At 39.5% G+C, this 16101-nt stretch overlaps 2 protein-coding genes across 3 annotated transcripts in view; both read right to left on the reverse strand.

Moving 5' to 3' along the window:
* Positions 1 to 16101, reverse strand: part of LOC142152881 (protein diaphanous homolog 1-like) — a 418442-nt gene that overhangs the window by 92453 nt on the left and 309888 nt on the right. The window lies entirely within an intron of this gene.
* The window catches only part of DIAPH1 (diaphanous related formin 1), a 91797-nt gene continuing 78043 nt past the window's right edge, over positions 2348 to 16101 (reverse strand). For both annotated transcript variants that reach the window (XM_075209940.1, XM_075209939.1), the window contains 5 exons: positions 14351 to 14415; positions 7621 to 7800; positions 5952 to 6533; positions 4976 to 5090; positions 2348 to 2471 (listed from right to left, as the gene is read on the reverse strand). In XM_075209940.1, coding sequence (XP_075066041.1) covers positions 2449 to 2471; positions 4976 to 5090; positions 5952 to 6533; positions 7621 to 7800; positions 14351 to 14415 — 965 coding nt within the window. In that variant the 3' untranslated portion in view covers positions 2348 to 2448. The remainder of the gene's footprint in view (positions 2472 to 4975; positions 5091 to 5951; positions 6534 to 7620; positions 7801 to 14350; positions 14416 to 16101) is intronic.

Raw genomic sequence — 16101 nt, forward strand, 5'->3', positions numbered from 1 at the left:
CAGCACAAATCGTGTTCTGCATATAGGCCCTGTACTCTGCATAACCTACAGATGATCTATATTACATGAAGAAGGTTCCATATTCCTTTCGGGTTACATAGACTTTCTTAACATATGTTGTAAATGACTGCAATGGTTAAACTGAAAGAGGAGACTTCTGCAGTCTCTAAAGTCTAAGCACAAGGTCATGGTTTTCTCTCTTTTAAATGGAAATACATTACGCTAATCCACCAGCAAGGCCTGTTTTATAATTGCCAACATTTGAATACAATTCTCAGGGACACATCCATCAATATGAGTTATATGCAGTTCACTCTTCCTGGACACACACTCTCCATTGTTACAGTATCACTCAATATAATTACAGCTACAGCCTCTTCTCCCACAGAGGGTGAAATTTCCCCTTTCCCAATTACTTTGACAATAGAGTTGGAGAAGATCTCATTTGTGGTTAAGAAAACACTTAGCCAACAATGGGGTCCCAGTGAACAAAGCCACCACTAAACTGCTACATTGGGGCACACTTTAGGGCAAAGGGATGTCCAAAATATAGAGCATATGAAATAAAGGATGCAAGGAACTTCACTCAGCACCCAGAAAGAGAGAAGTAGTACTACTACTAAGCAGTTGGCCTGTGTTTAACAAATTTTACACTGTGTTTGTGTGACATAAGGATTCTTAATTAGTAGCCTACTGGGATAAATATGTTTATTTCATAGGCTTTGTAAAGGGGATATTTCCCTCTTAACTTTGCCTGTTTTCCATTTCATGACAATTCCAATCTTTTAACACAAATAGCACTAACCCAAATCATAACAAGACTAGTTCTTACAGAGGTACAAACTATGAGTACTGTACTTTATACAAGGAATGACACAGTTATAGGGTCCATGGACTGAAGTATACATTTTAGCTTATTAGGTGCCCCCCCCCCACTCTGCTGACACAGCAGGTAAAGGTACTGTACCCATGTGCACACGTCCTTAGAGTGGCCATGGGGACACATGTAAAACGTGGGAGTGTTACATTCAATGACTGATTATGATTTATCATGAAGGGGAAAGAAGCGACTTGTTATATAACTTTTTTTCTTTTCTTATTTTTTTTTTTTAAATATGCATAAACACAGGTACAGCTGGCCACTACACTTCTGAAGGGGTCATCAGAGGAAGCGTCGAGGTTGTGCTCTTAAAAGATTGGGTTACGATCAAAAAATGATAGCACAATTTACTTCAATGGAGTCCTGCCTACTACAAAAGCTGCTTTTGTTCTATTCGGGGGGACTGCCAAAGGACAGCTTAAACCTACAGGGAGTAAAAAAGTCTTGAAATGAAAAAAGACAAACCCTCTGAGCATGTAACAATACATCACACCATCAAAAAGAATACAGAATAACAGCTGCATACAGTAGCTTGCCCTCTATGGTGTGCTGATCAATAGATTACCTTCATAACACAGGATTGCCCAAGATCCCTTTCCTGACTGAACAGCTAATAACTGCTGATGATTGCATGTATTACATTTCATACCCAAGGGCCTAGCTCAGTGTTGGCTAACCTGTGACACTCCAGGTGTTGAAACTACAAGTCCCAGCATACCCTTCCAGCAGTAAGCTTCACAACACCTGGAGTGTCACAGGTTAGCCAACACTGGCCTAGCTGAATTCTAATCTTGAGTAGAGGGTGAACTCAAGTAACCAACCTGAGAAAACCAGTGAGAGATGAAACACTAAGGAGCCAATTGAATTCCCCACCACGCAGTGTCCTCATGACCATTCCAGAGGCCCTCCACTACACATCACAAAGAACTGAATTGGCCCCTTTTTATTTCTATTTATTCAATGGTGAAAGCACAAGTTTACCATGTACTGGCACATAATGACTGCCCAATTTCTGGTATTGTGCCAAAAACGAGTGTGGTTTGTCATCTCATTACACAGATATAAAAAGAAAGCGAATGTAGGCGAACGTGAAATTGGTAGTGGCCGGGGAAAAAAACCAATAAATGTATTTAAAAGAAGACCTTGAGATAATTATAAACTATTCTCCTGAACAGAAGTGAGTAGGGGAAAATAATAATATGTGGCACTTCCAGTTAAATGATACTAATTGTATCATTAATTTGACATGATGCAAGATGAGAGAGGAACAGGCTCCTGGCTGTGCAAATTAAAACGTATTGATGGCAAGTATAATTTCATTTGTGCCTACTGTCCCATTAATTAGCTAATGCAACTGTATCAGGCAGGTCAGCAGAGAAGTTGGAGATTTACAAAGACATAAACTTACCTAAGTAGTTCCTCTACATTTTCTATTACCGTTTAGTTTAGTCACGCAGGAGAATTAAGTATTCTCCTTGCATACGTAAGCGGGCCCTCGGTGTGCACTCTATCCTTTTGACCAAGAACACCTTGTGTAATGTCAACTCATGCTGTGGAATTCTGGGAAATCAGAAGCACTTACCCTTGGAAGCTGTGATCGCCGCAGGAAATATTCACGCCACGGCCCAAAGATAGAAAGGGGAGAAGAATAATAAAATAAAATGTTAAATTCATGAACGGTCTCCATTCCATTGCTGTAATGACACTGAGGCAATATTGTAATGCAACAACACAGAAACTCTAACAGTTCACACTACCACCTGGAGATTCAATGCATTGTTAAAGAAAGAGCTTTATCCAAGGTGAACATTTGAGGAAAATATATTTTCTATGCAGCAAGTGATTGTTTTACATAAAAGGTTCAGAATCAGCCAGCTGCATCCTCTGTGGGCATATGTCCTTGATATGTAACGTTGGGCCACAACCAATAACAATCAATCACTGGCTGGTGGAGAGGTTTTTGGTATGCAGATGACATAAGAGGTATTTAGAGGGCACTGGCTGGCGTTTGCTATAATTACAGAAAAGCTCTTCCTTTTTATTTGCCTTGAAAAATGCTTCCAACAATGTAGAGGGCAGAAAACATTAAATTAATAAAAAAATAAAAAAACATGAAGTGAAGTGAAATTAAAGATGAGAGAGTCCATTAATCAGTGGCTTCAGGCAAGCGAAAGAGGAGCTATGATGTTTAAAACGGAAGAAAGTAGAAAATATGATGGACACATAACCTACTGCCGTCCTTCAGTGCTTTTACTTGTAAAGAAAGGAATGGAGGTCATATTTTAAAGAGCCAATAACACTAAGATAAAACAGACAAACCTTTGTCTGTACCTGAACAAACTGCAACCAATTTATAAAACAAACGAAATATAACAATCCTGGGTTAACAAGAGATTGGTTCTCAAAACTGTCCTCTGCCCTTACTAACAGCGCATGCTTTGCGATTCTCTTATTAAGAGCTCAGGTGAAAGCATTAAATATGTTAAGCCATTCCTGAGTCTACCGGAACCTCTGTGACAAGGTCCACAAAACGTGCACTATTAGTGAGTACCAGCAATCTAAACAGATGGATTTTTAACCCTGTAGTGTCCCATTTAATGCCGAAGAGAATATTCTGAAACTGCCAGGCTAAACCAAAGTGTCATCTCTGGTCCTCAAGTTCCCCCAAGTGGATAAATGTGGGATAATTTCTGACCAAGTCAATTATGCTACATCACCTGTGCATGATTACAGGGTTACCGTTTACCCCTAATGTCAGTATGTGGGCACATTTTGCACACATAAATGCACCCTGTTGCTGTGCACCTATATTTCCTCCAGCTCCAGGCAGCACTTGGGTGATGCTGGAGTTCAGTCCAATGGATTCAGACTCGGGCAGTTGCTAAGTGCACGGTAACTCGATTGCAGATTGAGTAATAGAAGTGTGGAAGGAACAGACGTACAGCTCTGCACAGCAGAAAGTAGTTCATATATTACTGGAAAATAAAACCAAGTAATACAATGGGGGTACTTGGGAAATTCTGATCAAACTAATGACAAATTATATTTTAGAGATTTAACCCATTATATACTATGATGAGGCAAGACAAGTGCTCAAGTTGGTATTTTGAAAATATGTGGTTATAAAAATGAGTAATGGAATTCATATATTTTAATGCACTTTTGTGCAGAGACTATACCAGGTAGAATGGATGGGGGGAGGGGTGTTATAAAGAGTGAGCACTGTAATTCTAAGGTGACATAAAATAAGCCTTGGAAAATGTTAATAGATCACCATGAGTTTGGTTCTGCTTTTAAGAATTTATGCAACTGTTTAATTTTGTGTTCTTCATATACAAGTAGCACTTTATCTGAATCAGTGGTCAAAGTGAAAATTTAGAAGTGACAGTATGAATTATATAATGGGAATGTAAATGAATGGGATTTGATATTTTTACAATAAAGGCAGTAGAAGTGTTGGTATGCATACAACCCAGGGCCGTAACTAGGGCTGTGCGACAGGGGCGATCGACCAGGGCGCAAGGCTGAAGGGGGGTGCAATTTAGGAATATTTAAGGCTCATTTGGCTAAAATTGAGGGCTAGGGGGGGGCTGCATGTGTGTTTCTCGCCCCAGGCGCTAGAATTCTAAGTTACGGCTCTGATACAACCATATACCAAACTTACATCACTGTATATATATTTATATTGTAAGCGACTGGAATATAATACACCAACTCTTCGACCACTGATCTGAACCCATATATAAATCATACACAACCGACCTACATGAAGAGAAATTTATTGCGTGAGTTTTGCACCCTCTAGTGGTCAGTAAAATATTTCAACACAAATGCTAAGAATGTAAATGATAAAATATAATTTATGTGCAGGTTCAAAAGCCAAATTTTTGCAGGTGGATGTATGATCACACAATTGAATTATATATATATATATATATATATATATATATATACACACACACACACACATACTGTAATTGTGTTTTGTTATCACTGATGTACTGTATGTACTACTATATGTCCAGCTTTATAATCCAGAGATTCTAATAAAATGGCAAGATCAAAGGAATAAAAAAAAACCTGTAGGTCACTCACACTTGGTCTGTGCAGAAAAAGTGAGGGTGATTTTTGCAAACAGCTCGTCTTTTTCAAATCTGTCTTCTTTCGCCTGGGTCCAGAAAGCCTTCTCCGAGAGCTCTTTGGGAGTAATCTATAAAAAAAAAGCAATTATGTGATACTTTGATGGAACAAGTGTAGACTACAAAATATGTTTTTCTTTTAGAACTTTGCCATGTGAATGACTGGTGGAGAAGAACTCTATGGATGAAAGAGAGAGCCTTACAGATTTGGGGGTGTGGGAATGTGTGTGTGGATGTCAGTTCTAAAGAGCTGCAGCTTTGTTGGGCTTAGAGAAACTGCAAGGAGCAAGATATTAACACAAGTAAAATACAAGTGGAAATTACTTTTTTTGTATTTGTACGAGCCAACAAAGCAATCCCCATACGGAGATATAGATGGCTTCCTGGAGGTTGACTTTAGGATAACGATTCCTTAGATATGTACATTAATTATCTGTGTCCCTAAAAATATCATTATAATTAAAAAGAAAAAAAAAAGGAAATGCAATTTAAATGACAAAAGAAAATGGTCCTTTTTTATAGCGAGGTAATTATCTACTGCTTGCATATTTTACATGAAATGTGATTATTAAATTGTTACCATGGTACTCATTTCAAAATGCCTCCTCTATAAGGCAGAGGGCAGAAAACATGAAATAAATAGTGAAATTAAATGCGAGAGAGTCCATTAATCAGAGGCTTCAGGCAGGGGAGAAAAAAAAAAGCAATGGCAGATCTTCAGAACTAGACTACAAAGTAAAGAAAATGTTCTAGTGCACCTCTGAAAACACTTCTCTTCCTTCTCAGTAACAGTTATCAGCTCCTAAAATATTCATAGGCACTCTCTATAACATAGGTAAAAAAATAAAAAAAAATATTTTGTAGCATAGACCTCTGAAGTGAAACCTCTACTAGAAGCAATATATAGCGAACGTGCATATGACCAGACATACCTTTGACCAGTTAGGTCGTTTCAGTTGCACCTCTGGTTTGTACTCTTTCTTTGGTGCTAATCCAAATGGCAAGACAGCGGGCGCAGCTACAGCCCAGCCTCCAAGTCCTGGTGGAGGAGGAGGCCCCACTCTGAAGCCTGGGGGAGGAGGAGGAATTCCAGGACCACCAAAGAAAGGAGGTGGTGGGGGTGGCACTCCAGGGCCTCCAGGTAGAGGTGGTGGAGGCGGAACACCAGGAGCACCAGGGAGTGGCGGAGGTCGAGGCACACCACCTGGTAAAGGCGGAGGAGGAGGAGGACCACCACCAATAGCACCAGGGAGTGGAGGAGGAGGAGGTGGCCCGCCTTGACCAGGAAGCGGTGGCGGTAGTGGTGGTGGAGGAACAGGTCCACCTATTCCAGGAGGGAGGGGTGGTGGTGGCGGTGGTGGAGCTCCTCCTCCAAAACCACCTGGTAGAGGAGGAGCAGGAGGTGGTGGTCCTGATCCAGGGACGGGAGGATGAACTGGTATTACAACAGACGAGCTTGACATAGTGGCCATTTCTTTTTTTGTATCTTCAAGATCCTTTGAAAGTTTATCAATCTGCAAAGATACAGTCAGAACCAATTTGAACAGTAAATCTAAAAATAATGTTATAGATAAATATATTCTAATAACTAAATAAATCATGAATACCAATTTAAAAGTAGAAAATGCTCCAGTCAGTGATATGTTTATAATGCAATGAGCAGTGACCTGGTATGAGCGTCATATTTGATCTGTCTGACTAGTTAAATATCTATTAGTCACTTGGGTTAAAAAAAAAAATCCTGGCATCTAGTCAGTAAGGGACTAATCCATTTTATCCTACACACTGGTTATTGTTGCTTTATTACACCGTGCTGTGGAAAATGCTGGAGCTTAGAGGATAATTCTGCTTTCAAAACAAGAGTAACTGTATGCCCTCATGTTAGTCCTCATACCAAACGACATTATACTTTGGTTTTTAATGCTAATAAAAAGTTAAACATCAATGAGTATGGCAACAATATAAACAATGGTTTGTAGTGTCAGACCCACTAACATGCGTTAAAAATGCATGTAAACCGTATTTAAGAAACGTTAATGGGTATGAGCCTTGAGGTTTTGATCTGCCAGGAGAATTTGCTTGGTATCATAGTTTTGTACTTCTCTGAGAAATACTTTGTTCCAATGTCATCACATTTGTTAATTCACACATTGGGAGGTACCACTTAAACTGCCCTTATTGCCTAAACAAACTGGATGCAGCCATTTAGTGGACTGAAGCAATGTTTACGAACATGCAGCCTATGAATTCAGTAGGAACTAGCGCCATCCCAGAGGTAAAAAGCAATGCTTATGGTTCTTAGTGAATACACAGGCTGCATTCTCAAAATTATTGCTTCAACCTAAAAAATAGCTGTCTCTGCACCGCAGTGCTTTAATTTCCCCCTTTCAATTGGTGGTACACTGTATTTCCATGAATAATGCCAGTCCACCAGATGTCTGTCCCTGCTTTTCCCGCTTCAGTGATGTCACTGGTACATGATGAACCGATAGGTGCAATACCCATAATGATTGATTCAGATCAGAAAATGGCTGTTTTCACTGCAAATAGGCAAAAAGTGTATTCTGAAGGTTCACATTATTGTAAAAGGTCATGACATACCTTTTCGGAAAGTTGTGAAACTTCATCTTCAAGCTTTTGTTTCTCAGCAGTAATCTGCTCCTTGTCAGAATCTAATACTTGCTTCTCTCCCTGAAGCTCGGTTAGTTTCTGCTCAAAATCACTCTCTTTGGCTTTCATTTCCACCTGGAGCTCATGTCTCGCGGTGAGCTCTGAGTCCAGCTACACACAAAAGTTATGAAAGAAAGAAATAATTGCCATAAAGTGGTCACAGACACAAAATAAGCAAATCTTGAAGAAAAATGTTTTTTATTATGTCACACACTGTACCCAAATCACCCGTATATTACACAGGGTACAGCACAACTGCACTGCATAAACTAATTTATAGGTATGTTATTGCGGCTGATTACAGTAGGCTGCATTTTATGAAAGTTTAAGTCCATGTTTTGTGTTGTGAGTTGGGTCCTAGATTAGCGTGGAGCAGAAGACATTTAATTATTTAATTTTTTGTGTTTGATTGGGGCTATCTCTGGCTTAAAAGGGCCGGCCATGGCAGTGAAGACACAGGCAGCCTGCCAACAAATCAGAATGAGGCAGAAGGATTCTGATTTGCTGACTAGTGTTCTCACAGTGCAGGCTGCAGAGTACTTGGCCTTGCAACTTAGGTGAGGAAATTCTTGTGAAACTACAAGTGAGATATAGGCTCTGCTGCACTTGCTCTGCAGGAGCCATGCTGACAGTCTAAGACACTGCACAGGTACAAGGGTGAATTAATTAGGGGCCACCATGACATGGAGAAGCACGATTTGGGAAAGTATCAATAGAGGAGAGCATGAAATGGGAAAAGTCAATATGGGGGAGTTACCATGAATCAATACAGGGGGAGCCACGATATCAGGAGAACCAATGCAGGGGTCATGATATGGGAGAGAATCTACTTGGGGCGCGGGTCATGATGTAACACAATGTGTCGCAAAATGAGGGTTGCGAGGGCACAATGTCTGACAAGGGGAGGTTTCCCACTATGTATTGTATATTGCACTGCATAGCGGCGGCAAGGACGCACTCTGCGCTGCATAGCGGCGGCAAGGACGCACTCTGCGCTGCATAGCGGCGGCAAGGACGCACTCTGCGCTGTATGCAGGTCATTAAAATGTTCTCTGTATTCAAAGGCGCTCGTGAAGATGCTCTCCGTGTTATATTTCGGTCACCAGAAAACTCTCTGTATTATATATTAGCCACTAGAATGGTCTCTGTATTGTAAGGGGGTCACTAGAAAGCTCTTCAGTCACTTGGATGGTCTCTCTATTGTATGGATGTCAGTAGGGTGTCCTTTGTATTGATTATTATTAAGATGCTCTGTGTGTTGTATATCGGCTACTAGAAGGCTATCTGTATTGTACAGCGTGTGAAATAAGTATTGAACACATCAACATTTTTCTCAGTAAATATATATTTAATGTGGCTGTTGTAAAGAAATTTACACCAAATGTCAGCAACAAACCTTGCGATCCACACATGCAAAGAAATCAAACCATAGATGTATATAAGTTAAGTTTTGTGTAATAAAAAGGAATGACATAGGGAAAAAGTATTGAACACACTTCCTGAAATGTATTTAATACTTTGCACAAAAGCCTTTGTTGGTAATGACATCTTCAAGACGCCTCCTGTGTAGAGAAACTAGTCGCATGCATTGCTCAGGTGTGATTTTGCTCCATTCTTCAACGCAAATAGTCTTCAAATCTTGAAGGTTCCGTGGGTTTCTTCTATGAACTCTGATCTTTAGTTCTTTCCATAGATTTTCATTTGGACTCAAGTCAGGTGATTGGCTGGGACATTCTAGCAACTTTATTTTCCTTTCTCTGAAACCAATTGAGAGTGTCCTTGGCTGTGTGTTTGGGATCATTGTCTTGCTGAAATGCCCCCCCTCGTTTCATCTTCAGCATCCTGGTGGTAGCAGATTTTTATCAAGAATGTCTCAGTACATTTTTCCATTCATCCTTCCTTCAATGATATGCAGTATGCCAGTACCGTGTGCAGAAAAACAGCCCCACACCATGATGTTCCCACCTCCAAACTTCACTGTTAGTATGGTGTTATTGGGGTGATGGGCAGTGCCATTTCTCCTCCAAACATGGCGTGTATTACGGCATCCAAAGTGTTCAATTTTGCTCTCATCTGACCACGCTATATTCTCCCAGTAATTTACAGGCTTGTCCAAATGTTTTGCAGCAAACTTTAAACGAGCCTCAACATGTTTTTTCTTCAGCAAAGGAGTCTTGCATGGTGAGCGTGCATACAGGAAATGGCGGTTCAGAGCATTACTTATTGTTTTCTTTGAAAGAATTGTACCTGCTAATTCCAGGTCTGTCTGAAGCTCTCCACAAGTGGTCCCTGGATAACTTCTGATAATTGTTTTCACTTGTCTGTCAGAAATCTTGCGAGGTGCTCTTGGTCATGGCCGGTTTATGGCGAAATCATGTTCTTTCCACTACCAGATTATGGCCCCAACAGTGCTCACTGGAGCATTCAGCAGTTTAGAGATCCTTCTGTAACAAATGCCATCAGTATGTTTTGCAACAATAACGTAGCGAAGGTCTTGAGAGAGCTCTTTGTTTTTAGCCATCATGAGATGTTTCTTGGCTTTCCATGCCTTTTTGCACCTCCCTTTCTTCATGAGTTCAATACTTTTTCCCTGTGTCATTTTACATTATTACACAAAACTTAAATTTATGGACATCTATAGTTTGATTTCTTTGCATGTGTGGATTGCAAGAGTTGTTTCTGACATTTGGAGTAAATTTCATTACAATAGGCTAAGTGGTTAGCACTTCTGCCGCACAGCACTGTGGCAATGAGTTCAATGCCTGACTATGGCCCTTATCTGTGAGGAGTTTGTATGTTCTCCCCGTGTTTGCGTGGGTTTCCTCCGGGTGCTCCGGTTTCCTCCCACACTCCAAAAACATACTAGTAGGTTAATTGGCTGCTATCAGAATTGACCCTAGTCTCTCTCCGTCTCTCTGTCTGTGTGTATATGTTAGGGAATTTAGACTGTAAGCCCCAATAGAGAGGGACTGATGTGCATGAGTTCTCTGTACAGCGCTGCGGAATCAGTGGCGCTATATAAATAAATGATGATGATGATGATGATGATGATGATGATGAATAGCCAAATTAAATATATATTTACTGAGAAAAAAGTTGGATGTGTTCAATAGTTATTTCACCCGCTGTATATCTATCGTGGGTACTGCCCAAATTATTATGCAAAAAAACAGTAAAAATCCTGTTTTGTCTTACTTGCAATACATTCTGCATGGCACATTCAGGGAGTACTTTTAATTTGAACAAAAAAAACAAACATCAGTTGAATTGTTGATGCTGTTTACAAGTAATCACAATTCTATTTAAAAGTATGTGTTTTTATCCTCTTTAAAATATAACCCTGCGGTGAATTTCAAAGAGATACTGAGGGCATTTGGAGCATGGGATCTATTCCAGCGGGCTGGGACAACCCTAAGTTTTGGGCATATGTAGGTGGAGGTAGTGTGATTTATTTTTTTTCTTTTACACAGTGTGAGACTGATAACAGACAAGACCCCAGTAAGAATGATCTATCTTATGGTTGCCAGGCGTCATGCAGCAGCAAAGACGTCCCGGACAACTACTGTCACTTCAACGCTAATGCTGAATTAACCGCCACTGCTGACTTTTTGCACTTCACCCATTGGTGTGCTGACTCCGCCTACTACTACTAGCCCCGCCTACCAGTGCAAAGTTAGTGTTTGCGCCATCCACTGTGACAGACTCCACCTGCTGTTCCTGTGACTCCGCCTACCACTGAGTGTTACACTGACCTCGCTTAACACTGTTGGGTAAACTGTTTGCTCAATGAGATTAGACATGAAGTCTGTGCATGAACAAAACATTTCTTCTAGATGGTAACTTTAATTTTATATAATAATACATATTATATACACTGAAGTGAGTTCTATAAATAGGGTCACACGAGAAGCAAAACTACCTTTTGTGTTCTTGATTTTGAGATATGTACAATACAAAATAGCAATGGGAAAAAAATATTAGTCCGTTAATAGGTGTTTATAGTAACACAAAATAAATAGTCAGTGTACGGCGATATGCCATTCTCCATGCACTGCAAAGTAAAGCCCATAATGTATGTATACAGTCATATTGTAGTAAAATCCTGTGACTGATAAGGCAACTTCTATGGTTGAATAAATGAGATAAGAAAATTTTCTGACTCCTGTCCTGACAAATGATTTGTTTCTACGTAGAAGTTGAAATAAAGCTATTACATGTGTCACTGACAATTACCTTGTGGTGAGAAATCACAAATGAAGGAATGGAATTGAATTAATGAATAAGGATCTGCTATTACAGGCTGTGCTCTCAATTCCAATTCAATTCAAATTTCAGGCACATAATAGTTGTAACATGTGGTTTAGAAACTGTGCTTTACGCAGTGATCCACATTTGGTAGAAAACCAATTTACAGTATGGACTAAGCTGCTTGCAAACAGAAAGAAATAATTTGTCCAGAAGTCTGAGTACATGAGAAACACCAGAGAGGCTTTCTGACATACAGCTAGCCCCTCTAATTACATCCCAGTCACAACTTCAATTATCCCCTATCAGCCTGGGGCCTGGAGGTCACCCTATCAGCCCCATCGTGCTTGGGAATGAAATTTCCAGGGTGAGGCCACCCGACAGCTCGGCCACGGCACTATCTCTTTTCACGCTGACAGCTAAATTATTTTTTTAAATTGAAAAAGTAAACATGTGGGCTTCGCTCTGCTGATAAGGGTCAAAAATGCTGAGCTGCCAGACTAATAAACACTGGCGCTTGTGATCCCTGCCAAGTTTAGAGAAATAAAAATAAATAAAGAGTATTTCTTAAAATAAAATAAATAAAAAAGTTTGAGGGGTGACAGCACCCTACACACAGGATAGGGTAAGCCTTGTCCAGAAAGTTATACCACCTACAGCATGTCATTTAAAAGAGGACACCAGCAGGGGGAGCCACTATCACAGCCCCTGCGCGTATTTCTGGGTATTACGGTACATAAAACCTTGTTTATTTTTGCACGCTCCAAAAATAAGCGATATTTTTGTACCCTAACACCCTGCGAGGCTTCTACGGAACCTTGCCCTTAGTGTAATGGATCCGTGTAGGTTCAGTTTGAGAATGAATGAATGTATTCTGCAGAAGGGCAGCTAACAGGCCAGGTTTCAGAAAGTTCAGAGGGTCGGAGACTATCTGGAGGTTAACCTTAAACTAATATAGATGGGGTCAATGAATGCAATAGAAATAAACCATATGAAAACAAGCTAAATGCTTTCAAAAGTTCAGTTGAAGCTTTATACTTATACTTTGATATATGAAATCACCTAATGACACCTAGGGGGGTATTCAATTGTTAGCGAGACGGGTGAAAATCCTGCGCTCGAAAAATATTACATTTAATACGGTAATTGCTTTATTAACGGTAATATTTTTTCGAGCGCAGGATTTTCACCAGTCTCGCTAACAATTGAATACCCCCCTTAGTGGGGAATTCAATGGACCGCAAGATATTTTTTTTAACACCGCAATGTAATTTTAACGCAGTTTATCATTTTAGAGCGGGTTAACTTTACCCGCAATTCAATTCCATTTTTAACACTCCGGTTTTTTTCATGAAACGGTCCTCTCGCGCTCCAGTGGAAGGTCTATTGAAGTATAGGGTGTGCGAGAGGCAAAATAAAAAAAGATAAACTATGTTTATCAGTAATGCCTGATATGTAAAAGTTGATTTTCTTGTAAATAATGAAAAAAATAAATAAATCACTAATTAAATATATTTATGTATGTTTTTGATACAAATATGTATGTACTAATGTGTTTTGACATGGTATAGATGATTCTATTGTAAAAAAAAAAAATAGTTAAATAAAAAAATATGCTAACGAAAGTACTGTAATGTAGATATTATCAACTAGAATGGTTGTGTAATGCAATCTAATGTATTAAAATGAATGCTAATGCTTTTTTTGGTGTTATATATGACCGCGTTAAAACTCCCCTTCACTCCCCTAAAAACTTGCAAACACAATGATTAACACGCGGGAACAGCGTTCCCTCTTTTTCAATTTAATTGCACAAGTTTTCACGCTGCGTTAACTAAAAACAGTAGTTATAGCAATTAAAAACCTGCGGGTGATTTTTGCTTTTTTAACCCTGCGGGGGAGGGAAAAAAACAAAAAAAAAAAACTCGGTCAGTTGAATCCCCCCCCTTAATGTGTACCCAACACCTACATACAGTGGAGGCAGTCTATTAAATAACCAGGATCTAGAGACATAAATGAGGCATGAGGCATCTATCTACCTCCACTGTGTGTAAATACAGGAACACTTTAAATGAGGTTTAACATTGAACAGTTTTAGCTAGTGGGACATTGCTGGGAGTTGTAAGTAAACCGGTATGTATATACAACAAGAGTCTTGGGAATAGATGTATAAGAGACATAATGGACTTCCAACAGCACCCATCCAGTATCATTAAATCAGCTAAATGGGTCTACAAAAAATGTTGTTATTACAAAATGCTTTCAATATATTCCTATTTATTTCACCCATCTCTTGTGAAGAAAAGATCAGGAGTGACAAGTATACCGTGCCCATAGGTTTCACACTTTAGATCTGGCCGAGTTAGCTTAAGAATACAATTCACATCTGTGTTTATATTTATTTAATTTTTTTTACCTTTTTTACCAAATCCCGTGCCTTGGACTCACTCGTTTCTACCTTCTTCTTATCAATCAAATGATCTGAAATAAAGAGCTTTTTTTTTTACTTTGTACAAGAAATAACATCAACCAACATACAATTATATTGGGACACGATAATGCCAAACAGACTTCCCGGTGATCCCCTTAAAGGATTTTTTGAGGAATCACTAAGCCTAAAAATACTAAAGACTCACAAGTTTGTTTATATGAAAAAGCTTCAGGTAATTGTAAATAGATTTAAAAGATTTCTATTGTCATAGTTGAAGATATCCAATATGGGGAAAGTGATTTATTTAGTGAAATGCTATTAGGAGGTAGCGGTAAGGATGAGTAATGACTAGTGTTTGAGATCTGGTTTCACTGGGATTTGAACTTTTTTCAAACGCAAAAGGTCTGACATACAGTTGTTAACTTTCAGTATTACTCAGGAGGTCACTCTACTGACCTCAACGCGTTGTACAAATCCACAATGCTGCCGCAACGCTGAGTAACATCGGGACCGTTTTTTGTGCTTTGCACTAACGCTAGTACAATGCACAAATAAGACACCAGTCAGTAGAAGGCCTAAGGGAGCTGGTTGGAACCGCTCATGTTACTGGCTCACAGTGAAGACAGCAAGATTAAAAAAAAAAAAAATTTTTGAAGGCTTTAGAACTTAAAATTTGTGGAAGTATATTTTAAGTTTCACATTTCCAGAACATTTAAATTACATTGCACCTACTCAAAACTGCTATAGGAGCAGACATTTGCATATTTCTGTAGGTCGGTCTAATATAGTCTCAGCCCTGAACCAAGAAGACAGTCTGACCAGTCTAATTGGAACATTAAGTCATATCAAGAGATGAGCTCTTAAGGTGCAGGAGGGCAACATTCTTCAAAGGAAGAGTTGTATTAGAACACGAGGACCTGCACCGACACTGGAGGGAAGTAGGCTCAGAGGAAATATGAGAAAAAACTACTTCACAGAAAGGGTAGTGGATACGTGGAGTAGTCCCCCATCAGAGGTGGTAGAGGCTAATACAGTAGAGCAGTTTAAACATGCTTAGGATAGACATAAGGGTATCCTTACAAAAAATAAAGGATAGGGTTGGAGGTTACCAGAGGTTAAAAAAAGGGCAGACTAGATGGGCCAAGTGTTTCTTATCTACAGTCACAGTAAATAGCAAGAAAAAAAAAAAGATATATGACTGACTTCCACATTAATATTCCGCTGCTCTTCCATAGAAGCGGCCATTACACCTCTGAATTGCGGTACCTGTGGCTACTCATCCAGAGGACAGATCTTACAGAAAAATATACAATTGTCTAAGTCCTTGCTTCTTCCAACTACAGGGTCATATGCACTAAACCATGTTATATCTACGTCCGCTATATAGAGTAGAAGCCACTGTTCTTTAACTAGCTTAGCCTGAAGATGTACTTTTTTTTTTTTTTTTTTTTTAACTTCGGGTACTTTGAATTGTAAGTCAAGGAAATATATATTGTGGTTCCTCTGGGAAAATAACAGACATCATTTTCTCACAACACCTCTGGGCCCTGTATGTCATTGCAGAAAGTGCGGACAGCAGATGTGGTTTAGCATAGGGACCAATACATTTCTATGCTGTGCTATTTCCTTATATTTCCCTGGTTGGTCTAAAGCAGTGATGGGCAACATGTGGCCCATCGAGCCTTCAACTGCTCCTGGTAACACCTGTGTACAATGCTTGCTGATCCATTACAGAT

This window comes from Mixophyes fleayi, chromosome 4 (genome assembly GCF_038048845.1).
Source record: "Mixophyes fleayi isolate aMixFle1 chromosome 4, aMixFle1.hap1, whole genome shotgun sequence".
In the NCBI taxonomy this organism is placed as follows: Eukaryota; Metazoa; Chordata; class Amphibia; order Anura; family Limnodynastidae; genus Mixophyes; species Mixophyes fleayi.